This window comes from Chaetodon auriga, chromosome 7 (genome assembly GCF_051107435.1).
Source record: "Chaetodon auriga isolate fChaAug3 chromosome 7, fChaAug3.hap1, whole genome shotgun sequence".
In the NCBI taxonomy this organism is placed as follows: Eukaryota; Metazoa; Chordata; class Actinopteri; order Chaetodontiformes; family Chaetodontidae; genus Chaetodon; species Chaetodon auriga.
This window is the reverse complement of record NC_135080.1, coordinates 545,781-572,500: the sequence shown is the minus strand read 5'-3', so window position 1 is coordinate 572,500 and position 26,720 is coordinate 545,781. Positions and strand designations below refer to the sequence as shown.

Sequence of the window (26,720 nt, the reverse complement as noted above, 5' to 3'; positions counted from 1 at the left end):
GGCCCGCCTCCGCCTCCATCCACCTGCACGTCCCGCCTACCTGTCAGTCATTTAAAGAACGCCCTGTGTAATGTGGAGGGCGAACGAAACTTGAAGCTAGCTCCACCTAGCTTCTCGTAGCCCCGCCCACAGGTCGACTGATTGGTCCCTGGGGTGATGTATGACCGAATGTGTTTTTGTGAGACCTCATTGGTCCACGGCAGCTCCAGTCTTGTAGCTGATAAAAATACTGCACACATTAACGAGGTTAAAGCCTTTTTTCAGTTTTTACAGAACATTAAGATTTAAATCATCGAAGACTTAAAGGTGGAAACTTTGTCTCATTACATATTTTAAAGGTTGAAGAGCTGTAATCAGGACGTGGTTAGCCTAGCTTAGCATAAACACCGGACTCAGAGGTACACAGCCAGGCTAGCTGTTTCCCACTGTTTCCAGTCTTTATGCTAAGCTAGGCTAACCACGTCCTGATTCCACTTCATGGACATGAGACGGATCCACCTTCTCCATCAGAGAGAAATAAGCCAAATCTTCAGACCCTTTAGCTCAGGTGTTAGCATTAGCTCGAGCTACTGTTAGAGCCCAAACAGACGATGTCGGTCATTAATGACTGAAAAGCTGCAGAGAATAATTTCAATGAAACGAGCTGAAACCTGTCAAAGCTGCAGAATGCTGCTTTCAAAACCGCCCGGTGTTTCTGCAGAGTAATAACTTCCTGGCAGCCGCCGCCAGTCGACAGAAAAGCTGCATCAGCGCAACATTACTCCACGCCACGAAGCATAAACGTGATTGAGACAGAGCGAGTCCACGTCGGTGCGGTGGAGACGTGTCCTTGTCAGGGACGTTCAGATGAGTCTTTTTTCCCGTCCTGATTGTCTTTAAATGCTTCTCACTGCCTGAAGGTCAAATAAAGAGTCAATGATCGCTGTGCTTTTATTCTGAAGGTCTGTTCATGGGTGATTTAGGTTCAGTGGAGGAAAGAGACACCGGAGGAGTTCAGACAGGGTTCAGGTCACAGCAGCTCTGGTCTTTAGACCTGAATCTGACAGCAGACGGTCAGCTCAGCGTGACAAACAGGAAGTCAAATAACAGGTCAGAGAGCACAGGTGAATTTCTTTGAGTCTTTATTAAGAAAAGTATCATCTGATCCAGAACAGACGGGCTCACACACCGACTCTGATCCAGGTCTAACACCAGGATCTGACAGAACTGCTGTGTGAACTCAGTCCAGCAGACACTTCAGAGATTCTGTACAGCAGAGAGGGGACAAACTGGACTGAGGAGGAGGAGGAGGAAAGAGGGCAGGGACAAAAAACTCAAAAAGACCCTCTGATCACGACATCTGATTCTCTCAACACCAGCAGACACAAAAAGGCTCATTCAGTGTCAGCGTGACTTCCTGTTAGCTGCAGCCTCCATCTCTGTCACCTTTGGCTGCTTCGTGACGGTACGTCACCTGATATCAGTGTAAAAAATCTCTCTTTGAAGATGAGACGCTGTTTCAGTTCATGTCGACTGCAAACCACAAAGTCTGACACTTTAAAACCTTCAAACAAACACCTGATGGGGGAGACGAAGCTAACGTAGCTCACTGCTAACGCTAGCTAACTCAGCTGGCTTTAGGTGACACACACCATGCTGACATTAGCTAACAGTGGTTTGGAGCTAAAGCTAACGCAGAAAACTGCTAACATTAGCGTAACACAGCTGACGGCTAACATCGAGAGCGGTTATCTTTTAAACATCTGAAAGTTTTTCAGGTTTTTTTGGACAGATGCCAGATGAGTTCCTGTCGTTTCGGACACTTTACAGCAGATGTTCACATTCTGACTTCAGTCCTTCAGTAAGGCAGATCCGGACCTGAGGAGGGACGAGGCGGCAAGAGAACTCTGGGATTGTTCAGGAGCAACACATTACAAAGAAAAAGTGAATAAATCCTACGGAGGTTAAAATCAGAGCGGCATCCGGTTTCCCTCCACGCTGATCTTCACAGCGTGACCCGGCTTCGTCAGGCGGCGGATGTCAGCAAATCTACGCATCTGCTTGTCGACGCGGGACAAACCCTTCTTCATCGGACCCTGCGGGAACAAACAAACGTCCTGTCAGGACAAGCAGGAAGCTAGCATGGCTGCTAGCATCGCTAACTATGCTAACGTTTTAAGAGCGGCAGCAGATTTTAGCACAAGCATCAAAACGCTCCACAGCAACGTCAGCTGCTGAGCTAAAGCTAAAGCTAAAGCCTTCAACCATCGTCCCGTCAGAAGGCGTCAGAAGCTCCTCCCACCCACAGACAAACATCCACCTGCAGTCTGAGCCTGCACGGATCTGATTGGACGACGTGTTGCATAAAAAGTTCAACCTGGTTTCACTTTTTGGCGTTAAACAAACAGAGCTGAGGGTCAGCCTCAACAAGACCAGGTATGTGTGGAGGGGGGTTAGAGCAGTGTCAAACAGGTGAGTCTGAGGTCAGAGGTCACAGGTGAGTCTGAGGTCACAGCTGTCTGACAAAGATGCTTCCTGCAGACAGACGCTCCACTCCGTTGGCAGAAGCCGAGCGCAGCCCTCTGCAGAGGAAGCTCTTTGCAGACCCTCGTCACTGCCACACCATGCAGACTTACTGCCCCCCGCAGGTCGGCGGTGGGAACTACAGGGGCATTCTGTTGCCCTCTATGCTGATCTTCACAGCTCCCTGCGGACGGTTCATCTTCTTCTTCTCGGCAAAGCGACGCTTGTGCTTCTCCAGCAGGCTGATGCCTTTCTTACAGCCGCTCTACAGAGGACCAATCACAGCTCAGCTAATGACCTCACTTCCTGTGTACAGACAGCCTTCCACACCTGAAGGCCACAGCAGGCAGCTGATCATTAGGATCCTCCACACTGAACACACCTCTGACATGTTAACTGCCCCCTGTGGTCTAACAGTGGAACTACACCACATGTGTATTTATGTACCGAAGTATTTAGAATCTTCATGTGTACTTTAACTTTTTAAATAAACTTCCGTTTACAGCTACCAGTTCTTCACTGACATCAGGTGAGTTTAACGATGTGACAATGAATCCACCTGAGGCCTGTTTCATGTAACCAGGTGAGAATCACCCTCTGCAGGTGAGCCAGCTCCAGGCTCCTCCGTCACTCACCCTGTTGGACTCCACCTCCACGTTCCACTTGGGTCGGACCACGTAGTCTTTGTTGGAGGGCATCGGCACGCGGGCCCTGGCACAGAAGCCGGGGTCACCGGGTCGCAGAGCTCTGCGGACGAGATTCAGTTAGAAGGACGGCGGGAAGGTGAGGCTGAGAGCGCTGCGATCGGAGGTCGACTTACTTTTCCTCTCCGGTCAGCTGCTTCTCCAGGTCCCTCCGAGGCGTCTGACCTCCGGAGCTGTGAGACAGAAAACACGTTGACTGAGGAGAAACACCATCAGCTGAGCCTCCATGCTATTATTAGCATTCTCCACCTCACAGCAGTTAGTCAGCAAACACCCGTCGCCTCCTTGTGTTACCCTCAGCGGACAACGGCGGCCACTGAGAGCGACCAACATCCTGACAGCACGAGACTCAACCGCCAACCAGAGCGGAGCGTGTACGTCATGTGACTAACACTGAGCACACAAGCTGCTGCTGCTACAGAGGCATCACGTCTGTGTTTGGACCAGAACGAGCAATGCAACCATGCAACTTGTGACTGAACCTGATTGGTGGAGAGAAGACGTCGGGTTCCTCCGCCCTCTCCACCTTCTGAGGCTGACTGGAGGAGGAGGAGGAGGAGGAGGAGGAGGAGGAGAAATGAAATGGATGGAATGAAAAGTGAAGGAAGAGCTTAAAAGAAACAACAGCAGGAGGATGAGAAAAGGCTGGAAGGAGAAACAACATGAAGAACTGAAAGCCTCCTCAGACCTGGACCTGGACCTCTGAGGTCCAGACCTCATGAAGACCATGTAGACTGACGGCTCGTCTGTGTGGTCTTCACGCAGCCTGAACCAGACCAGACCGGGGTCCTGACAGAAGGTGGCGCCGGTTTCAGCTCGTGTTCGTACCTGAGTCGTCGCCTCTGGGGCATCTGCTGGTCCAGGTCTCTCTGCTGGCGCTCCTCTCTCGTCATGCCCTTGTAGTTGGACGTCAGGCCGAAGATGGGCCGCGACCACTCGTCTGCAGACAGAGAAGAACAGTAAGAACCACAGAGAACCAGACCGGGACCACCTGAGCGCCGCAGGACCGGACCGACGGGCGGCCTTACTGATGAGCTTGAGAGCGAGGTCTTTGTTGGATCTGGACTCTTTGGGATGTTTGTAGAGGAACATGACGGCGCGTCCGATCCCGCTGTGCTTCAGCGTCTCCTGGCTCACGCTGGGCAGCTGCAGGGAGGAAACGCACAGTCAAACACTGAACTCGGCTTCCTGGACGTCCTCCCGCACCTCCACTCACCTCCTGCAGGATCCGGAGGAGCTCCTCTCTGATTCTGAGGGCGGGGAGCGATTTATCGGGGAGAGGGCTGATCCACTCTTTGATGGCCGACATCACGCCGCTGTCGATGAACGTCTCCTTCAGGTCCTGCCTGAGGACGAACAGCAGCAGCGTCAAAGCTCTGCACACTGAAGCTCAATCACACAGAAACTTTAAGGGAAGCTGAATTCACGTCGCTGCATTTTAACGTATGTTGATTCGTTCGCTGTGAGCGATCGCAGTGACTCCGCCTTACTTCTTCAGGTGCATGACGACCTGCGGCAGCAGCGTGAGCTTCTTCAGCGCCGGCTTCTTGTGGCTGTTCAGAGTTCGATCCTCCTGTCAAAACAGAACACGGTCGGCATCACAGCGCACAGGAAGTCCTTCAGACGGGCTTTTATTTTGAAAGGCGCACCTCTGCCGCCTCGTTCATCTTGGTGATCATGGCGCTGACCACGTCGTCGGCGTCGCTGATGAACGTCCCTCCGTCACGGTGACGCCTCCTCTTGCTGTTCATGGCTTTCCTCCGAGCGAGCATGACGTCGAAGTCCGACATGAAGCTGGTGCTGCTCACACATGCACGCACAGCAACGCACGCACGCACGCACACACACACACACACACACAGAAATTAATCATCTCTTCAAGTTCAGATTTTCTGGATCGACTGACGTTTTCTCTTATTTTGTGTGTTTCTGTGTTTTCTGTCTCTTCTGAGGACCAGTTAAAAGCCTAAAATGATCCTGATGCTGTGAAACCAGAACACTGAAGGCGTTTCCTGCTCACTCTTGGCCGCTGCGATCGACGCCGTCGTCAGAGTCGGACTCCTCCTCCGCCCGCTGCTGCTTCTCCCTGGACTCCTTCTTGTCCTCCTCCAGGTCCTCCTGGTTGAAGCCCTGCAGGCGGAGGAAACAGAGTGAAGCTGCTGCTGCTGATTGGAGGAACAAACGCTTGGCGGTCACTCACCGTGAACTCCTCCTCCTCCTCGTCTCCCGACTCCCCAAAGATGTCTGCGATCATTTTCCTGAAAGAATCAGGGGTCAAAGGTCACAGAGGAACTTTCTGACAAATAATTGGTCACCTGATGTGAGCCAATCAATTCTTTCTGTGTTTGTGAAGTCGACCTGCTCCATCTGAGGCTGATGGGAGGGGTCTAAAGGTCACTCAATACGTACTCCTCCTCGTCGCCGTCTCCAGAGTCGCTGTCGCTGCCAAACAGCGCCTTCTCGTCCTTCTTCCCCGCCGCGGCCTGCGAACGCTCGTCCTCCTCGCTCCCGCTGTCCGAGCCCAGCTCCCTCAGCTTGGCGGCCAGACTCTTATCGGGACCGCCCGACTCGCTGTCCGAGTTCTCGTCGTCGGACATCGCCCGACTCCGCTTCACCGCTGAGGAGGAGACGGAGCAGCGCTGTTAACAGCTGAACGCTGTTCAGAGCCTTCACTGGACCGTCAGGATGTGACATCACACAGTCGGACTGAGCCAATCAGTGAACAGGGTTTTCGCACAGTAAGGTGAGCCTGCAGTCCAGGTGAGAGTCACACCTGTCGGCTGCAGAAACACTTCCTGAACATGGAGTCCATCGCTCAGAGTGATGAAGATCTTACCTGGTGTCTTCTCCTCGTCCTCATCCTCGCTGTCGGACAGGATGGCCTTCTTCCTCTTCGCTGCAGACACACAAACATCACGTCACATTACATCAAACGACACCTGGTCGGTGCTCCTGCTGCTCTGAGGTCAGTACCTGGCTTCTCCTCCTCATCGTCGCTGTCGTCCCTCTGCTCTTTCTCCTCCTGCTGCGGCTCTCCATCACTGCCTGCTGCAGCCTTCCTCCTTCCCTCCTCCTCCTCACTGTCAGACTGCATCACAGCCTTCCACTTCCCCCCTCCTCCTCCTCCTCCTCCTCCCTCCGCCTCCTCCTGCTGTTTCTCCTCCTCCTCCTCCTCGTCCTCCTCCTCAGAGTCTATCTGTGCTGCCTTGCGTCTGCCAGGCGTCTCTGTGTCAGAGTCACTGTCGGCGTTGGACCGTCGGTCGGGGGACGCCACAGGTTTGGCATCCTCGTTTTCGGAGTCGCTGTCTGCGGCCGCTTTGGGCCTCTCCTCCCTCTCCTCCTCCTCCTCCACGTCAGAGGAGCTCCCCCTCCGTTTGGCGGGAGATGACCCTCCGCCCTCCTCGTTATCCAAAGCTCTGCCTTTGATGGGCGACTCCTCGTTGTCCGAGCCGCTCGTCCCACGTTTGACCGGAGAGTCGTCGTCGCTGTCGGCGGGCCGAGGGGCCTCTGTCTCCGAGTCGCTTTTGTCGTCGTCACGGTGACCGCCAGGGGCCTCGCCCTCCGAATCGCTGTCGGCCCCTCGGCGGTCCTCGTTGTCGGAGTCGCTGGGCGCTCCGCCGGCCTCCATGGCGTTGGGGGCGTCTTCGTCGTTGCTGCCCTCATCCTGTTGAGACAAAGTGAGACGGTCAGTGTGACAGGACCAACACAGAGCAGGGACTCTGAGGAGACCTGATCCTGCAGAGTCCACCGGTTCTCCTCATCAGTCAGATTTATGTGGTGACTTTGGGGGTCTGGACCTCCACGTCAGGACCCTCTGCCTGAATATTCTGGTCTACTCTTGTCTGACCTCAGAGTGATGCGTGTCGCTCCTCATCTCCTCGCCGTCTGACCCGTGGTGTTCATCCTGAACCGGAGTGCCGCCTCCATCATCTGCAGGACACATGAGAGGTCAAAAACACGTCAGCATTGCACTGTGGAGAACATCTACAGCCTGCACACCAAACTCCATTCAAAAATCATGCATTTTAAGGTCTGCAGATAACAGCCAGTGAAAAACAGTTGAAACTCATTTCAGCGAACACGATCATATCAAAGTCACCTGAAGCTAAAGAGAATCACGTTTCTTTTTTGTTAATAACTGTCGGCTCCAAAATAACTTCTGTCAGAATTATGCAGAACACACAGGACGCTCACCATCAGGTATGTCATTCACTTCAAAACCGAAAGTCTGCACGCCAAACTCCATGCAGAAATCATGCAATTTAAGGTTCACCAATAAATGACACACGAAACAAAAAGAGATCAAATATTTTGGTCTGCTTTTCAATTCGGCACAAATACAAAACTTTCACATCAAGAAGCCTTTAATTTAATAACTTCTTTAAGAAAGAAGAAGCATGAAACAACTTTAAATCCGGTCGGTGCTCACTGACAGGAAATCAAACATCGTCCACTAACACTTGAGCTGTGACAGAGACACCGGGCTTGGACGCTGCCGTGAAGACAAAGTGAGACACGTCTCTGGCTGTGACGAACCAACATGGCTGCTGACCCAAAAAACACTCGTCTGCTCCAATCATCACGCAGAAATACAGAGATCAGTCGTGCTGTGGATTAAATGTGGTTTCTGGTGAAAAGGATCATTTAATCTCACATATTTAAGGAAATATTCTAATCCTAGTCCTAATCCAGTCTCTTCCTGCTTCTCAGGGAGGTTAAAGGTTAAATTTGGAAAATAAGAAATGCTGTGTTGGATCAATAGTCCTATCTGATCACAGCTTCCATATTTTAAGATTTTTGATCATTTCTGTTAAAACAGAGAATTTTCCTTTTCCAAAATGAACTACCTTCATCTTTTTGATGCAGTGGCTCCACTGTGATTATTATATTATTTATTATTATATTTGCTATGTTATCATTTCCGGACACATAACAACCTGACACACTTTTCTCGTCAGTCAACTTGATTCAGTTCAGTTTAGTTTTTTCTTCATTATTATTCATATTAGCTCACCTGTTTGCTTCCACACAGGTAAACAGGTGTGTCCACTAATCGAACAGCACTGAACTCTTTCAAATGACTTGAACCGTGAAAAAATCCAGAATAACAGACATGAAGTCACTTTAGTTCAGCTCTAAGTTCAGACTTCAGCTCGCTGCTTCGTGAACACGGTGTCCGCTAACCGGCTCATGTTCACCGGTGAACGTCACTGCTTTCACAGCTGCATGTCACGGAGACAGATCTGAGCTTTAAAACAGAGACGAAGCTTTTCTGCAGCAGAGAAATTAAGAATTTACGTCCGAACCGCCTGTTTAACGCGTTAAATCGAGCAGTTAGCTTAGCAGCGCTACAGGAAACAAAGCAGAACAACAGTTTAATACCGGAGTGGCTCCCGGACATGAAGTCGTCCTCTTCTCCGTCCATTTCTCAGACGAAGACAGACTCGGGTTCAGATCTGGACGCGGGACACTTTCCTCGGTCCTCAACTTTAATATCAAAGCGGGAAAAATAACCCCGTTCCAAGTACCGATACGGTGTGAAAGCTAGCAGCAACAACAGCCTACGGTCGATCCAAAATGGTGCCGACCCGGTCATATACGCATGCGCATGTGCGGTCGCGTCTCAATGACGTACAATTTTTTTTAAAACACAAACTTTATCATCAACACCAACATCCTAACAATAATAATAATAATAATAAGATCATGATAATTGAAGTTAGTTTATAATATATTTTTATTTATGCTTGTTTGTTGTGATGAGTTGGTTTTATTTTGCCCATTACTCCCCGTTCGATCTATAATGTGGTATTACTTTGCTTTCAATAAAGTTTTTCAAGTTAATAAAACAGTGACGTCTTTTACGTGCGACTGTCCTCCCTACTAAACGCGTGTCTGAACCAGGACCCTGAGCCGCTGAAATCCAGTTTTGTGTCATCTTTTAGGTCCATTTCAGTCCGGTGTGATGGGGGACACGAGCCGGCTGTGCTCCGTGTGGCTGGGTTCGGAGACCGGTATCCTGAAGGGGGTCAGTCTGTCCCGGAAACAGGCCTTCAACTTTTGCAACACGAGCCACCTGAGCCGCGACCAGGAGGTCCGCGCACTGTGCTGGGGGGACCCGGCGGAGAGCGAACTGCTGGTCGGCTCCGTGGACGGAACCGTTAAGACCTTTAGCACCGAGAAGGGGGCCTTCACTGAGACCCGACGCTGCGGGGACCCCGCCGAGGGCTGCTTCACCGGCCTCGCTGTGCTGAGCGGCTCCGCGCTGGTCACCTGCGTGGAGTGCGGGACGCTGCGGGTGTGGAGGGAGGACAGCAGCGAAGCCGTGACGGAGCTGAACGCGGGGAAGAATGTGTGCAGGATGCGACAGAGTCCGCTTCACCGACACAAAGTCGCAACCGGCGGGAAGGAGAACGGGCTAAAGATCTGGGACCTGGAGCGACCGGAGAAACCCCTGTTTACGGCAAAAAACCTGAGGGACGACTGGCTGGATCTACGGCGGCCGCACTGGGTCAGGGACATGGCCTTCATCCCCGACTCCGACAAAGTGGTCACGTGCACAGGTTACCATCAGGTGTGTTGGCACTGTGGTGCTAAAAGTGTGAAAAATCCATTCTTAAAATGAGATCTGCTGTTCCTACAGACCAAACTCCATTCAAAAACTGTCTGTTTTAAGGTTTACTTCAATGTAGATCAGTTTGGACCTGGTCGAAAAAGTTTTCCTTCCTGAGTTATGATCTTTAAAATGGGCTCTACAATTCGGTGTGCATCCAGTACATTAAAGGGACATTCAGTTAAGTCAACAAAAGTGTCCCTCACCATCAAAACGCTGCCATTCCAACACTGACTGACTGGCTTTAAATGACAGAGTTAATGAAGCTTTGAGGTTTGTTCATATCTGTCGTTTATGTGAATATAGACTTAAAAAAAAAAAAAAAAAACGGGTCTTAAGTATCCATCTGTTATAAGTTTGCGCTTTTAAAATCTTCTTTTAGTACAAAAACTGTGACCAGTCAAAAGTTCTGTATATTTTATAAATTAAACTACCAAACACATAAATCCATTCAAATGAGTTCCATGTTGACCAGCTGTGACAGTAAATTACTGCGTTCATGTTAAAGAATCAATAATAATGATAATATAAAAACAGAACCTGTAGGCTTCATTCTGCGGAACAAGTACTTTTACTTTTGATACTTTTTACTGAAGTGGTATTTTGAAATCATGACTACTTATAAAGGAGCATTTGTACAGGGTCTGAATACTTCCTCCATCACTGTGGATGTGAGGTGACAGTGAACGCACCACAGCTGAATGACTGTGTGTCCTCCCGTGTTTAAAATGTCCTGCAGCTTAAACGTTGTCTCCTTCGTCAGGTCCACGTGTTCGACCCCTTGTCCCCTCAGCGCCGTCCCGTCCTGGAGGTCGAGTACGGCGAGTACCCGCTCACCGCTCTGTCTCTGCCTGCCGCCGGTAACGCCGTGGTGGTGGGAAACACCCATGGCCAGATCGCCATGCTGGACCTGAGGAAAGGTCTGGTCCGTGGCTGTGTGAAGGGGCTGGTGGGGGGCGTGCGGGGGCTGCAGTGTCACCCCTGCCAGCCTGTGGTGGCCTCCTGTGGCCTGGACCGCTTCCTTCGCATCCACAGCCTGGAGGACCGCAAACTGCAGCACAAAGTCTACCTCAAGTCCCGCCTCAACTGCGTCCTGTTCGCCAGCCGGGACCTGGAGGGAGGAGGGGGGGCCACGGGGCAGGGGGGGCCTCAGGAGGTGAAGGAGGAAGAGGAGGGAGGCGATGATGAGCTGTGGGACACCATGGAGCAGGTGGAGGAGAGGCCAAAGAGAAAAACAGAGGAGGAAGAAGAGCTGCAGAAGAAGAAGAAGAAGAGAAAGAAAAGACAAGACTGAGGGGCGTTTGAGGTGTGACCAGAGCATGGGACATTGAATGCTGTCAGTCAGACTGAAACATGTGGAAGATAAGCGCTTTATCTTTATTGAATGTGTTTTCTGGTTCTTCCTCTGAGACTTTATTAAACAGCTTGTCGATGGGTTTTAATTAACAAACAGTTTTGCTTTCTTTTTCAAATCACATCACTTTTTCTCACCTGAAGGTTTCAGTGAAGGTAACAAAAGATGAGTTCAAGGACACAAATCTGCATCAGATTTTCCTACAGTAAGTCAGTGTGTCCATGCAGCTGTCCTGGTGTCTGTGTTCATGATGCATTTAAGGAAGTCTGAAATCTCTGCTCTCCACATTCAGTCATAACTGAGGTTTTTATTTCTGCCACAGTGCGTCCGGACTTCACGTTCCTCTGAGCAGAAGACAGAGGCGGAAAGCCTAAAGCAGAAGGATCTAAAACCAGTTCATGACTGTAGTGTTTGAATATGTTTTATTGAGTTTAAGACCTGGAGAAATAAGTGAAAAGAAATGAAGAAATGAAATGAAGGAGCTTTTACACAGACAGTGTCTATGCCAGCTTTCTCTTATTTGCTGTAATAATTGTCAATATTCTTCACCATTCTCCACTATAACAACCTGTTCCTCTTCACTGAAGGAGGAGGCACATGATTGGTCCATTTAGTGATGAAGAAGTGTCAAATGATGAATCAAATGTCCCTTTTATGTGAACAACACAAAGAGTAAGGCTTAGTATAGTTATGCCAAACTCCATTGGAAAAAGCAGCATTTTTGGACTTCGGGCTTTCCGTACCTCCACCATTAAATGACGGAAATCGAATCGTGTATAAAGTAGTTTTGATGACGTTAACAGGTGTTCGGCCGCAGGGTGTGGTTGTTTTGTTTGTTTTAACTCCATAACTAAGAGGAAGAGCGGGCGGTGATTGGCTGAGAGGACAGGCAGCTGGCAGCACGAGCCACCGGCCTCAGCCCCGCCCCCTCAGAGTGACGAATCTGGCGGAAAAAAGTTGAAAGAAGAAAACAAACAAAACATCACAGAAGAAGAAACTGAGCGGGCAACATGGCGGCGGGCAGAGCAGACGGAGCTCTGACACGGAGCTGTCCGTGACACCAGGCCGGTCTGTGAGCGTCAGTCTGCGGGGAAACGGCATGAAGCTGCCCGGCCTGCGGGCATCATGGCCGCTGTGACCGGCAGAGTCATGGCAGATACAGCTGGAGGGTCGGAGCGCAGCGGCCGGGTCGTTACGCCGGGAGGCAGCGGCAGGTCGGCGGAGACCTGGAAGAGAGACATCGTCCGTCAGCTGAAGCACCGAGACCTGAGCCAGCACGCCATGTACCAGGACCTGATCCGCTTCTGTACGACGGACAAGTACAAGTTTAATGTATTTTCACGGTTAGAGAGGAGCAAGTAACGCCCAGTGTGAGCTAATGTCAGGTAATCAGACGGCCACCAAACTCCATTTAAAAATCTGACAATTTAACAGTTTACCAGCCACAAAGACGGACTGTGAGCTGAAGTCACAGCTCCGTGAAGATTTCTGGATAATCCTAAAACTCCGCAATCGAAACGAACAAGAAACTGAGATTTTTTTTAGTCTCTTACTCTCGTTTAGTTTAAGTGAGCTGAGCCCAACTTTGTAACCTAATCTAATAAACTAAGATCGAGATTTTACTCTGGTGTCAGCTCAAAATAACAGAAAACACAGGTTTTATTAATGGAGATGAGTTCAGAGAAGCCCTGCTGACGATGACTATGACCCCGATGATGATGATGATGATGATGATGATGATGATGATGATGAATGTTTTCCTGCTCCATTGAAACATCACAGAAAACAGTGAAATGAGAAGTTTGGTACATTTAATGCCACGAGGATCCCGGATGAACCAAACCTCTGGATGAACATTTGATCTGGCATATTTATTATGAGGATGATTGATGATCGACTGATTGATCGCTGTTTGTTTGTGGTCAGAGGTCAGAGGTCGCTGTGACCTCAAACAGCACGTTTTGACCTTAGATGTCATTCACTGATTATGAAAAGAGTTCTCTCAAATGTCTCGTAGGGTGAAATGAAGAAGCGATGACACTTTGATCCCAAAGGTCCAATCGTAGCTCCAGTTAAAGTTTCCTGTCGTTAAACAGTCGTTTCGTTGCTGCTGCTGGTGAACTCGTTAACTCGTGTCTCCAGTTCGATGCTTTCAGTGTGTGTTCAGTGTTCAGGACACGGCCGAGCTCCGAAACGAGCCTCCGTTTGATGTTTCGTTGGCTGATTCATCGCAGATTTTCCTTCAGAGCTGTTCAGACCCTGAATCAGTGGACAAACCCCTGCAGAAGATTCAGAACCATCATTTTGTCTGAAATGATCTGCTGGATTCCTTCTTCAGTCACAGCTGGAGCTTCACGAGTCTGAAGGTGAACCCTGTGACATCTGTCCCATCAGAGCAGGTCGTCCCCGCCCTGCGTCCGTCCACGTCCAGCTCTGTCTCAGCTCCTTTGTGCTTTTGGCCTGAATCCAGATTAAAGTCCGCCTCCTGTGAACTCAAACTGGTGCTAAGCAGGTTTACAGGAAGCACAGGTGGAAGCGGCGGCCCTCGACTTCCTCATGCGCATGTGCGCCAGGACTCCTCGCCTCCCCTGTCCACGTGCTGAAGCTTCTGTGGCAGTCAGGTTCAGGGTCAGGGTTTAGGATCAGGATCAGGGTTCAGGGTAAGGTGGTGGTCTGTCCTCATGTCTCTGATGTTCTGTGTCAGTAATTACGTCAGGACTCACAGCTGAAGTCAGAAACATCGACTTCCTTTCTGTTGTTGGCCTTCAGGATAGGAAGTTGTCAGAGAGCGAAGTCACATGTTGTTCCACTTCCTCTGAGCCGTGACTCATCTGTGACAGATCGTCATCTGCTGCTGGTGGATCACCTGCAGACTGTAGGCTGCTGTCTCAGATGATGCTCCACGTTAATGTCTCCACACCTTAGTGTTTGTTAATTTGTTAATCTGGACTGAAGCTGAACTCGCTGGTTAATGAGAGCCAGTAAACAAACTGTTAGCGTAGCATAACATGTCATCAGGTGTGTGTGTGTGTGTGTGTGTGTGTGTGTGTGTGTGTGTGTGTTCTGGTAACAATGTGAAATATTATACTGTCAAATCCAATGACACAGTAGGTGTCAGACATTTTAATCAAACTTTACTAGAATCTTAAACGTGTCAGATTTTGAATGGAGTTTGGTGTGATTCCCCTGAACAGACGCCAAACCAACAAAATGAGTTTCTCTGTTTTAGTTGTAGCTCTGTTGTTAGCTCTGTAGCTGATGTTAGCATGCTGGCTAGTTTTCCAGCTTGTTCTGCATGTTTGGTTCTTCTTCTGTGAACGTCTGTTTGTTCCTCTGTGAGGGACAATCAGAGTTTGTCAAATGTCCTCAACGCTGTGCTGAACTTTCCAGCAGTTGTAGCCTGTGTCCCAGTCCTGATCCGGTAGAAGCCAGGATCAGGTTCTTCCTGTCGGCTCCACTGACGACCTCCTCTCTGTCCTTAGACACTCAGCTGCTGGAGAAAACCAGTCTGGCCAAAGGAATTCTGGGCTGCTCCATCAGGTAACTCACCTGCTGTCTGTCTGTGTGAACACATCTGTGTTGTGTGATGATGCTGATGCTGAGGGTGTGTTTGTTTTGTGCATCCAGACGTCCCTCCTCTGACAGCAGCGCCTCCATCTCCTCTCTGCTGCAGCGGAACAACCAGCTGAAGAAAACTACAGGAGAGGTACTGACACACCTGCAGAGGAACACCTGCGCACTGATGCTGACGTCATGCTGAATCTGTTGTGAAGCTCAGCCAATCACAGTCAGTGAACACGAGGGAGGCCTTCGTCACCAGTGCTGCTTCTGTTTGATGAACTGCTGAATAGAGATCATCATGTGTACTGTCACAGCAGTACTCTGTGTACTGTGACAGCAGTACTCTGTGTACTGTGACAGCAGTACTCTGTGTACTGTCACAGCAGTACTCTGTGTACTGTCACAGCAGGACGTTTCTGTGTAGAGTCAGTCGGATCACATGACCGCGACGGCGAGTCCTCCTCACTCTTCTTCTGTCTTCTGCTCTGTGGTTTCAGTTGGCCTATCAGGTGGTGGAGCTGCAGCAGCAGATTAAAATCAAAGAATGTGTTCTGGAGGAGCAACATGCCAGGTGACACACACACACACACACACACACACACACACACCTGAACCTGTCTGCTCACCTGTCAGCTCTGAGCTCAGGTGAATCAGCAGTCAGTGTGGATCCTCACAGCTGATTGGCTGGGTGTGATCAGGTGTCAGATTCAGCAGCTCAGAAGAAAAACCTGAGTCGTCACTTCAGACTGTGAAAAAGCATTCGAACAGTTTTCTGAAATGTTTCTTCTAAATCTTTTCAGGACCTTTTTTCTGTCTCATTCAAGTACTTTCAGTGTACTTTTGCAGTATTTTCAGTGGAGGCGTGCTGATGTTTCCTGAACATCAGATCAGATTCAGCTTGAAATCATTTGTGTGAACTGGCCCTTTAAATCTCTGACATCAGACTGCTGGAGGAGGAGCGCCAGCTGGCGGGTGCGTTTGATGGGCGTCGGGAGCTGCAGGAGCAGGTGGAGCGTGTTCAGGAGGAGAACGGGGTGTTGAAGATGGAGTATGACGCCCTGCTGGAGAGGCAGAGACGGGCGGAGATGAGACTCAGAGAGGAGAAGGTCAGAGGAGGACACCTGCTGGAGGACATGATCCACCTGAAACAACAGGCCGCCGCCCGCATGAACAGCCGCAACGAGCGCAGGTCCAGGTACCTGAACGCACCTCACACACCTGAGCACACCTGTTCATCACGCCGACACCTGAACACACCGCTGCTGTCTGTTTGTGTTCATCAGAGCTCGCCAAGCGAACCTGCAGAAGGAGTTGCAGACTGCCGCCAGGTCAAAGGTCACTGTGGACAGGTAGGATCCACCCGATGACATCACGTCTGCAGAGCTGATGTGACCTGTGTGTGTGTGTGTGTGTGTGTGTGTGTGTGTGTGTGTGTGTGTGTTGGGGGGGGGTATCGTCATCATTTTGGTGGCTTCCTGTGCGGCGTCGTCTGTGTCTCTTGACCGTGACCTCGTTCGGCTTCACTGCTGCTTTGTGTTTCAGTTCTTCCAGCGCGCCGACCTCCAGATCCACATCCCCAAAGAACGAAAACCAGCAGGAGTCCACGGAGCGCGGCCACGCCAGACTCTTCAGGTTCCCTCTGAAAACGCTCGTCTCTGTTACCGTGACCCTGTCTGTCTAACCGTCCTCCGGTGTCTCTCTCGCGTCTTAGTGTAGGATCATCTCACCGTCTCTTGTCTTCTCTCAGATCGGCGTCGGCGACGTCTCCGAGGATCCTCGCCTCCATCAAAGAGCTCTTTGAGTGAGTCCTCGTGTCCTTGTGTCTCATTATTTCCTTTTGACTGTACGAAGAGACGCTGCTGAACTGAAGGTCATGTGACTGTGTGATGTCAGCAGGAAGAGGCGTGGTCACTCAGTCTGCAGCCTGGAGGAGGATCTGATGTGTCCTGTAGGGGTCTGTGTGTCCGCCAGAGTCCCCACCAGAGCTCGACAAGTACTGGTAATACACACTGAGTACACGCTGAGTACACGCTGAGTGCACACTGAGTACACGCTGAGTACACACTGAGTAAACACTGAGTACACACTGATACACGCTGAGTGCACACTGAGTACACGCTGAGTACACACTGATACACGCTGAGTACACACTGAGTAAACACTGAGTACACACTGATACACGCTGAGTACACGCTGAGTACACACTGAGTAAACACTGAGTACACAGTGGTACACGCTGAGTGCACACTGAGTACACACTGAGTACACACTGATACACACTGATACACGCTGAGTACACACTGAGTACACGCTGAGTACACACTGAGTAAACACTGAGTACACGCTGAGTACTAGGGATGAGCGAGTACACCATTATCTGTATCCGTATCTGTACTGAGTGGGCGGGGCCTAAACCGAAAGTGGGCGTGGGAATGGGTGGGGCTTCAATCTGTACATTATTTTAAGTCTGAAATTGATATGGATTGATCAGAAGTTGCTCTATTTATTGTTTATTTGAAAACTATTTACCGAACAGCCTCAAACTTGAGATTCAAATCAATGTTTTTGATCACAAAAGTAAGAGAACTATTTACAGAACAAGTTTTTTATGAACTCAGAACATCTGAAGCGTATCACCAGCCAAACTACGGGCAGGCAGATGGTTAAAAAAAAAAGGAGGCAGTGGCGACGCCACACGAGCCGTCTTCAGCTCTGTTTGTCAAACGCACCGCGTACGTCACGAAACAAGTTCACCAAGTAACTTTAAATATCATACAAACTGAAAGAGAGGCGAGCTGAAGAAAACCTAAGGAGTACTGTGTAGGGCGGGCGCTGTGTGCGACTGGCCAATCACAGAGCGTGAAGACAGTCAGTTACCCAATGAGGATTCTCCTTCAGCACGAGCACGGATGTTGACGAGTTTTACTCGTATCATGCTCGTACTCGTCAAAAATGCTTTATCTGTACCGGATACTCGTCTGAAACGAGTATTCGACTCATTGCAAATTACTGAGTATTGCTCACAGATTACTGATTATTTATTACTGATCACAGATTACTGATTATTGATCACAGATTACTGATTATTGATCACAGATTACTGATTATTTATTACTGATCACAGATTACTGATTATTGATCACAGATTACTGATTATTTATTACTAATCACAGATGACTGATTATTGATCACAGATTACAGATGACTGATTATTGATCACAGATTACAGATGACTGATTATTGATCACAGAAACACCTTGTTTTATGGGCATTTGTAGTCTGAGCTGAAGATCACTGAGTTTTCTGGAGCTGCTGGTTGATGAGTTCTAGTACTGGAGCTCCGTCTCACAGTGAACCTCCGTCTCCCCCCTGTGGAGGTGACACATACTGCATGTCTGAACCTGCAGGTTCTTCACCTTAATCAATATCAGTGTTCCTCGATGAATCGGCTCTGATCGATCAGTTTGTCTCCTCTCAATCGTGTGCTGTGGCTCGCTGTCCTGAACCACCAACACTCAGCTTTCATGTTAATAAAGTTTATTTGAATTGAACAGAGAGGTTGAGGTGACACACACACACACACACACACACACACACACACACACACACACACACACACACAGCTGATGTTGTCAGTCTCTGTGAAGTCTGTTCGGACTGATCTGAGGTCTGTTTTGGAGCCTCAGGATGGAAAAGTTCAGACGATCTTTGTGACGAATCGTTTCTTCACCCACAACTGTTTCCTGTTTCCTGTTTCCTGTTTCCTATCCGTCAGGAGGCCCACGAGCAAGGCATCAACGCTGTGAGGTTCAGCTCCAGTTCAGACCTGTTGGCCACGGGAGGAACAGACCGAGTCATCAAGCTGTGGGAGGTTCGAGGAGGTAAACACTGGACTGTCGTTGTCATTGTTGTCGTTGTTGTTTGTGACCGGGAACTGTGACCTCACTGATGATGTCATCAGGCCTGCTGACTCACAGAGCGACCCTGGACGGCAGCACGGAGGGGATCACCTGCATCGAGTTCAACCAGACGGTAAACGCGGCTCCTGAACCTGAACCTGGTCTTGCAGCCCTGGTGCTGTCCCAGCTCAGTCTCATGTGGTGTCTGTGGACTCTCCTCAGGGCCTGAGGATTCTCGCCGCCTCCTACGACAAGTCGGCCTTGTTGTGGCAGCGGGACGAGTCCGTTCCCAAGGTAACGTGTCAGTGATTGATGATTGTTGGGAGTTATTTTCACCTGATGGTCAGGACATCCGACTTCACGCTCAGACCTGCAGACTCCAGACCTGGACCCGAGCGCTGCTGAGCCTGAAGCTTTCATTCACTGTAACTCATTTCAGAGTTTCCCTGCTCACAGCGCCCTCTGCTGCTGAAGGTGCAGCTGAAGCAGAAACTATGTAGAGCTGAGGCTGTCTCACCTGTCCATCTCACCTGTCTCACCTGTCCATTCAATTCAATTCAATTCAATTCAATTCAATTCAATTCAATATTCCTTTATTAGTCCCACGAGGGGAAATTCCAATCTCACCATGTCATCTCACCTGTCTGTCGCTCTCTCTGTGGCTCACCTGTCCGTCTCACCTGTCTCAGTTGACTCTAACAGGCCACAGCAGGAAGGTAACAGCAGCGAGGTTCAGCAGTTGTCCCCATCAGGTGGTGACGGGCAGCGCAGACAGAACCATCAGACTGTGGGACCTGCACAGAGCCGCCTGTGAGTCCCACCAATAACTGATCAATAATCACTGATAACCCACTGACGGCTGGCTGATCGGGGACTGATGAAGGTGGACGTGTCTCTGCAGGTGTGCAGGTAGCTGAAGTGGCGTCATACTGCAGTGACCTGGTCTGTCCTGAGAACTGTATCATCAGTGGACACTACGACTCTAAGATCAGGGTCTGGGACACCAGGTAGGACTGCACTTCACCCCCTCACCCCTTCACTCCTTCACTCCTTCACTCCTTCACCACTTCACTCCTTCCCTCCTTCACCCTTTCACTCCTTCACCCCTTCACCCCCTCACCCCTTCACTCCTTCACCCCTTCACTCCTTCACCACTTCACTCCTTCATTCCTTCACCACTTCACTCCTTCCCTCCTTCACCCTTTCACTCCTTCACCCCTTCATTCCTTCACCCCTTCACCACTTCACTCCTTCCCCACTTCACTCCTTCACCCCTTCACTCCTTCAGCCTCTCACCCCTTCACCACTTCATTCATTCACCACTTCACTGCTTCACTCCTTCACCGCTTCATTCATTCACCACTTCACTCCTTCCCTCCTTCACCCTTTCACTCCTTCACCCCTTCACTCCTTCACCCCTTCACCACTTCACTCCTTCACTCCTTCCCCACTTCACTCCTTCACCCCTCACCACTTCACTCCTTCACCCCTTCACCCCCTCACCCCTTCACCACTTCATTCATTCACCACTTCACTCCTTCACCCTTTCACCCCTTCACTCCTTCACCCCTTCACCACTTCACTCCTTCATTCCTTCACCACTTCACTCCTTCCCTCCTTCACCCTTTCACTCCTTCACCCCTTCACTCCTTCACCCCTTCACCACTTCACTCCTTCCCCACTTCACTCCTTCACCCCTCACCACTTCACTCCTTCACCCCTTCACTCCTTCACCCCCTCACCCCTTCACCACTTCATTCATTCACCACTTCACCGCTTCACTCCTTCACCACTTCACTCCTTCATTCCTTCACCACTTCACTCCTTCCCTCCTTCACCCTTTCACTCCTTCACCCCTTCATTCCTTCACCCCTTCACCACTTCACTCCTTCCCCACTTCACTCCTTCACCCCTTCACTCCTTCAGCCTCTCACCCCTTCACCACTTCATTCATTCACCACTTCACTGCTTCACTCCTTCACCGCTTCATTCATTCACCACTTCACTCCTTCCCTCCTTCACCCTTTCACTCCTTCACCCCTTCACTCCTTCACCCCTTCACCACTTCACTCCTTCACTCCTTCCCCACTTCACTCCTTCACCCCTCACCACTTCACTCCTTCACCCCTTCACTCCTTCACCCCTCACCCCTTCACCACTTCATTCATTCACCACTTCACTCCTTCACCCCTTCACTCCTTCACCCCTTCACCACTTCACTCCTTCATTCCTTCACCACTTCACTCCTTCCCTCCTTCACCCTTTCACTCCTTCACTCCTTCACTCCTTCCCCACTTCACTCCTTCACCCCTCACCACTTCACTCCTTCACCCCTTCACTCCTTCACCCCCTCACCCCTTCACCACTTCATTCATTCACCACTTCACCGCTTCACTCCTTCACCCCTTCACTCCTTCCCTCCTTCACCCTTTCACTCCTTCACCCCTTCACTCCTTCACCCCTTCACCACTTCACTCCTTCACCCCTTCACTCCTTCACCCCCTCACCCCTTCACTCCTTCACTCCTTCATTCCTTCACCACTTCATTCCTTCACCACTTCATTCATTCACCACTTTACTCCTTCACCCCTTCACCACTCCATCAGGAGGCTCCCTGCATGTGTCCTCTTCAGTGTCCTTCAGTGGACCTGTAGGACTCAGCAGCACAGACACATCTTTCACTCCAGACCGTGTCCTGCTCGTCTTCGTCGTCTCTCAGTGGACACTCTGGGATCGTGGTCTCGTGTCTTTTGTGGTTTAGACCCTGTGACATCATCCCGGCCGTAGCCACGGTGACTCCCCGTCTTCCTCTGCTACCTAGCAACAGAGAGTAGAGTCTGAACTATCAGATGATTGACAGCTCTGTCCTCCAGTTGCACGCCAGCATCAACTCTCCCTGCACCTGATTGGACATTTACATCATTCACTGAGCTCCGATTGGCCAGATGTTAAGAATACCCATGATGATCTTTTTTATCGATCTCATCAATCAGATTCTTTACTGGAGTGTTTGTATTTAGGAAAGTGAAGCAGAGCAGACACCACAGAAGAAGAAAGCAGGTTTGACGTGAGCGCCTCCAGCCTGACCAACGAGCGGCGAGCACAGAACAAATCAATCAGTCAATCAATCAGTGTCTGTAGATAGATGCGACCTCAGTCGAGCTGATGAAGGTGGAGGTGTTCAGACAGCAGTGAGTGATGAGTGGAGCGTATTGATCTTTGTCCAGCGATCGATCGATCGATCAGCTCATGTCTAACAGCCGCTCTGTCCCTCAGGACGGTCGGCTGCATGCAGGAGCTTCCCGCTCAGGGCAAAGTCACCTCATTGGACCTCAGCTCCGACCATCGCCAGCTGCTCAGCTGCTGCCGTGACGACTGCCTCCAGCTGGTCGACCTGAGGAGGCGGAGCAATGAGCGTGTGTGCTTCAGGTAGAGGCATGGCTCAGCGGTTGGTTTGTGTGTTCGTTCTGAGCGTCTGTCCACTGACGTCTGTTGCTGTCTCAGGGCCGACGGCTTCAAGTGTGGCAGCGACAGCACCAAAGCCGTGATCAGGTGAGTCCTCAGCAACAGGTGCACCAGTGATCATCAATCAGTGACCAATCAGTGACTCATCAGTTAATCAGTCCTGTCCGTCTCTGTCCCTGCTCCCCTGTGCACTGTGAGGAAGCTCCACAGATGGAAGACACTATTTTGTCTCTCTCAGCTGTGTTACTGTACAGCGCGGACAGTTACGTGTCCCCAACGTCAGATATTGATTCTGAAGTGTTGCATTGTGGGTAGTTTGTAGCCTTAATGTTGCTACACTAGCAGGTTATTTAAAGTCAGTGATGAAAGTGTTTGGTTCAGTTTGACCTGCAAGACTTTCTGCAGATGAATTAATGTCCAAAGTGTCTCCTGACGTCTTTACCAACCGCAGACGATGTCCAAACGAGTCCTCACTGTGTCTCTGCAGTCTGTTCTCTGTCAGAGCTGAAGACCTGACAAGCAACACGTCCTCCATCGTGACCAGCGTTCACATCAGCAGGTGTCTGCTCCAGGTGGACCAGACATCTGAGTGGACGTGGACGTGGTTCGTCCACAGGGGGGCAGCACTCATCACCAAGACTCTGAGCTCGATCAGAGGAAACTAGACTTTAGCAGCTGAAACGGAGCAGAAAGCATTGATCAATGAGCAGATGCTGCAAAGCTTCAGCATTCAGACAGGTGAAGACAGACAGATGAGGACAGACGATGAGGACAGACAGATGAGGACAGACAGATGAGGACAGACGATGAAGACAGACAGAGGGACGAGAAGCTGCCTGCCTCTTTTTCTACAGTTTCCATGACAACAGCAGGGCCAGGATGTCTCTGACAGAGCCACTAAGTATAAAAATGTGTTTCTACCAAACACACACAGGCAGGACGGCAGGGTTCCCCGCTGGGTTCTCCCTGAGGTTCCACAGCTGGAAACCATCACAAACCCTCCAGTAATGTTCACAGTCGTCATTTTGTGTCTCGCGTGATGACTTAGTGTCAGTTTGGCCTTTTGGAACTGTGACATGAGAACCATGAGAGGTTCTAAGACGTTCTAAGACTGTCTGTGCATCAGCTCTCTAAGAGGGAAGAAGCTGTGACGCATCAGATTTTAAAGACTGGAAACTGAAACGAAGTAAATGTCGTTTGTTGTTCCGTTTGTTGGTCTGGAATGAGGACTCTGTTGGGACATTCTGGTTTAGACTTTGGACTTAACACTTGTAGGTTCTGACATGAGACCTGATCGTCTTGGACTTGACTGAGGAACCGACTTGTGACTTGCACAACATTGAGCTGATTCCTACATCTTGAAAGCCTGACATAACTAAACCCAACTGGTAACGTCTAACTGGAACCCTGAACCCAACCTGAGACCCGACCCTTAGTTTTCGCTTCATGTGGTCCGTCGCTGAGAGTCCATGAGCGAAACCCGAACCCGACCTAAGACCTCAATACTCAGATGTGACCCACTGGTCTCAGGTTTGGGGTTTCAGAACTTCAGCTTTTCCTGGATCCTCCATGTGGTTCAGGTCCCACGTGTGACGCTGTTAGAACAGTTCCCCTTCAGTCTAACCCGGCGTTCTCTCTCATCAGTCCAGATGGTTCCTTCCTCGCGGCCGGATCAGCAGACGGTGCCGTGTACATCTGGAACGTCTCCACTGGCAGCCTGGAGACCCGCCTCGCTGACAAACACAGGTAACCAACGAGACAGTGATCAGCTGACCCACACATGGACCAATCAGCTGAGTTTGGGAAGATTAGATTTAAGGTTGAATAGATGAGAGGCCCAGAACGCTTCCCTGAGGAACTCCAGGACTCATCGAGGCCACAGAACAAAAAGATTTGTTGTACTGTTCCTTTAACCTCGCCTCTCCTGTCTCTCCGCAGCTCGTCCATCAGCGCCGTGTCCTGGTCTTTTTCCGGCGAGTACGTCGTCAGCGTGGACAAGAGTAGGCTGGCCGTCCTCTGGAGCGACATCTGAAACAGCCAATCCGCTGAGAGGTCACGTTGTCACAGCAACGCTGCACACAGCACACCTCAGCGTAGAAAACAAACTGATCTGAGAGCTGTCAAAGGGAACAGCTGCGTGTTGATTGGACAGAAGGGATGGAGAACGTTCTGCTCGGAGCCTTTTTTCATCTGCACTTTATAACAGAACTAGAGCTTAAACACAAAACAAGGGAAACACATGGAGCTTCTGCTAACATGAAACTTTAAACTGACCTGGACCCGGACCTGGACCTGGACCTGGTCTGAAGCTGGTCTTTATTCTACCAAAGTGTTGCTGGACTTTCGGCCTCTTCAGCCACCACCGGTCTGACCCTTCCTCCTGATGAGGAGCAACATCAGGGGGTTTAATTTTGAAGAGTTCAGTCAGCTGGTTAGTTCTTCCTGCTGTCATAACATCACAGATCGTTTCACGTGTTTTGGGGAAGTGGAAAAGTGGACTTGATAAGACGGAGATCTTTGCAGCGGACTGAAAGGAGTCGGGCTCTCAGCTCTCTGCTCTCAGCGCTGGATTTACATTTAAGAGACGTCTGCTTTAATCCCGTTTGGCCTCTCGGCTTTGAAGAATGAAGTCAGCAGCTTCAAAGAGAAGAAGGGACGGCCGGAGGCTCCGGCGGAGTCTCAGCACGTGGACATGAAACAGACCCATTTCCATCCTTTTAGACGAGCTGCTGCTGCGTCTGGTCTGATCTGTCGTTGTTTATGTTCGCTGTCGTCAAAGTGCTCGACGAGGCCACGAAGCTCCACGTTTCAGGCTTTCAGGACCGTCCTGGTCCTTATTCACGCCAACCTGCTGGAGCCAGAACACGTGTTCAGTTCATGTGCAGGCCGACATGTTTGGAGATGAAAGTCCAAGTCAGTCACAGAGGACCAAAGTGCTGCAGAGAAAATACTGAAACAAAGACAGACAGGTAACCCATGATTGGATTGTTATATTAATAATTACCCAATCAGGCTGTTCTGGCCTGTCACAGTCCAACTTCTTTAATCTTGATTACCTGCTGATCCTGAGTCTGATCGGATGTCCAGCTCAGGGTTGACCTCGTGTCTGACCCGCTGAAATAACCAAGAGTTCAGTAAAGAGTCCAGTTGAGACCATTTCCACTCCTTCAGAGGGAACTTTTCCACGGGAAGCCAGAGAGCGACAGATGTAAAGCTAACAGCTAATAAGCTACGATAGCTTTGTCCAGTTTGGACACTCCGGCTCTCCGTACGCTCAAACATCAGCTCCCTCGAGACGGCGAGCGTCGTGTCATCAAACACTCCGCGCTGGTTTACCTTTACCTGACGTCATTGAAATGGACTCCAGGGTGCTGGACTGACCTGGTCTGGATGAAGCTCAGGTGGATTCAGATGGTTGTGTCGGAGGATTCAGAGATAAATGAGTCCGCTCGGAGTCCAGAGCCCAGAGCCCAGAGTCCAGGCTCGATTCACAGCTCAGGCTGGATCCGGTGATGCTCGGTCGTTCCTGACCTCGTACAGATGCGATCGCTGTCTGAAGAGACGTTGACTGTCCTGAGGATCATTGAAACTTTCCTGTTTGTTTCCTCGTAAACGTCCACGTAAAGAGTTACGCGTGTCTTCGGTGTGGACGTCTCCTCGTGGTTTCATCGACTCTTCTGTTGGTTCTTCTTTTGTTCCTGTCGAGTTTTCTGTGTTATTTATTTGTGAGAGTCTTTTGCTAGTTTCTGCTCACTAATCTTTGTGACTTTAAGGGAATTTTAAATGGGAACATTTATTTAAATCTTTCTGCAGGAAGGTGAAGCGTGTTTCACAAAGTGTCAGATTGAAGTGCCTCCACTCAAACTTAAAGCCAGAGGCTTTGTTTTTCACGTACGTTAGCCTTTGACCTTCAGGACGTCGCTGAGGCTTCTCGGCCTCGTGGACGTCGCTCACGTACAAACTGTTAAACCATCGCGGCGCTTCGCTGAGAATCAGGAAACGTCTCCAGAGGACTGCAGCAGCTCCAAACAGCCTCAGGCCTCCACACGCTCTGACTTTGTGTTTTCTTTAATGCTCATTCTGTCAGCGTGGACAAAAAGGTGTTTTTGATGCGTATGTTTGCACTCTGCTGCTGTAACACACAAACAAACCGTGTCTTCACTCCTAATAAACTCTGTTTTCTAACTGTCCGACCTTCGTCCTGTCATCTCTCGAACGTTTCATTAGTCACTTTTCATGGCAAACTGTTGACATCTCGTCGTCAAGTTTTAAAAATACGAGGCGACGATGAGGAAGCTGCAGGCTGTTTCACACTGAGGTCGTTAATGAGGAAACAGGAAGCAGCTGCTGCCTCCGACCTGTCCGACCGCTGACCCTCAGAAACTGCTGTGGATGAAGAACTTCTGCAGAAACAACAATACAAAAATCATAACAACCAGATCAGCAGTCCAGTCCTGAGAGGAGGAAAGCAGGACACCGTCTGCACTGACGAGGTGCCTTCACTTACCTCAGCCGCGGAGGGTGACGGGCCTTTATTTGAAGCAGACTTGTATTAGAGACAGGCCTGTATTTCTAGTTCCCTCTGTAAGTGTAATTTATCATACTGTAGCACAAAGCCTCGA

At 50.1% G+C, this 26,720-nt stretch overlaps 4 protein-coding genes across 6 annotated transcripts in view; 3 read left to right on the top strand and 1 right to left on the bottom strand.

Moving 5' to 3' along the window:
* Nucleotides 1-921, top strand: part of ostn (osteocrin) — a 5,666-nt gene extending 4,745 nt beyond the window's left edge. Inside the window, exon 5 of the mRNA XM_076735699.1 lies at nt 1-921. This exon is cut by the window's left edge and continues 753 nt beyond it. The gene's annotated coding sequence lies outside the window, so the exon portion shown is untranslated.
* Nucleotides 922-1,104: 183 nt separating this feature from the next.
* iws1 (interacts with SUPT6H, CTD assembly factor 1) lies at nt 1,105-8,762 on the bottom strand. Its single transcript, XM_076735698.1, has 15 exons — nt 8,589-8,762; nt 7,054-7,136; nt 6,180-6,870; nt 6,043-6,102; nt 5,616-5,823; nt 5,407-5,464; nt 5,227-5,336; nt 4,856-5,006; nt 4,697-4,779; nt 4,423-4,552; nt 4,235-4,352; nt 4,035-4,146; nt 3,323-3,379; nt 3,138-3,249; nt 1,105-2,075 (listed from the first exon to the last, which is right to left on the bottom strand). The coding sequence occupies exons 1-15, from the start codon at nt 8,629-8,631 to the stop codon at nt 1,950-1,952; spliced, it is 2,142 nt and encodes a 713-aa protein (XP_076591813.1). The 5' UTR covers nt 8,632-8,762; the 3' UTR covers nt 1,105-1,949.
* Nucleotides 8,763-9,062: 300 nt separating this feature from the next.
* Nucleotides 9,063-11,266, top strand: wdr74 (WD repeat domain 74). The gene is made up of 2 exons (XM_076735451.1): nt 9,063-9,780; nt 10,583-11,266. Exons 1-2 carry the CDS (start codon nt 9,172-9,174, stop codon nt 11,111-11,113), a joined length of 1,140 nt encoding a protein of 379 aa, XP_076591566.1. The 5' UTR covers nt 9,063-9,171; the 3' UTR covers nt 11,114-11,266.
* An 852-nt stretch (nt 11,267-12,118) lies between these two features.
* On the top strand, nt 12,119-26,288 carry atg16l2 (ATG16 autophagy related 16-like 2 (S. cerevisiae)). Of its 3 annotated transcripts, none has more exons than XM_076735477.1 (18): nt 12,119-12,479; nt 14,656-14,713; nt 14,801-14,879; nt 15,232-15,305; nt 15,678-15,929; nt 16,018-16,083; nt 16,277-16,366; nt 16,482-16,535; nt 16,628-16,733; nt 18,510-18,615; nt 18,696-18,766; nt 18,856-18,927; nt 19,323-19,443; nt 19,535-19,640; nt 21,910-22,062; nt 22,138-22,185; nt 23,743-23,844; nt 24,037-26,288. In XM_076735477.1, the coding sequence occupies exons 1-18, from the start codon at nt 12,299-12,301 to the stop codon at nt 24,128-24,130; spliced, it is 1,833 nt and encodes a 610-aa protein (XP_076591592.1). In that variant the 5' UTR covers nt 12,119-12,298; the 3' UTR covers nt 24,131-26,288. The 3 variants fall into 3 exon arrangements, with proteins under 3 accessions (XP_076591592.1, XP_076591595.1, XP_076591594.1); XM_076735480.1 differs by having other exon boundaries at nt 12,141-12,479; nt 23,748-23,844; XM_076735479.1 differs by having other exon boundaries at nt 12,172-12,479; nt 16,631-16,733.
* Nucleotides 26,289-26,720: the final 432 nt, after the last annotated feature.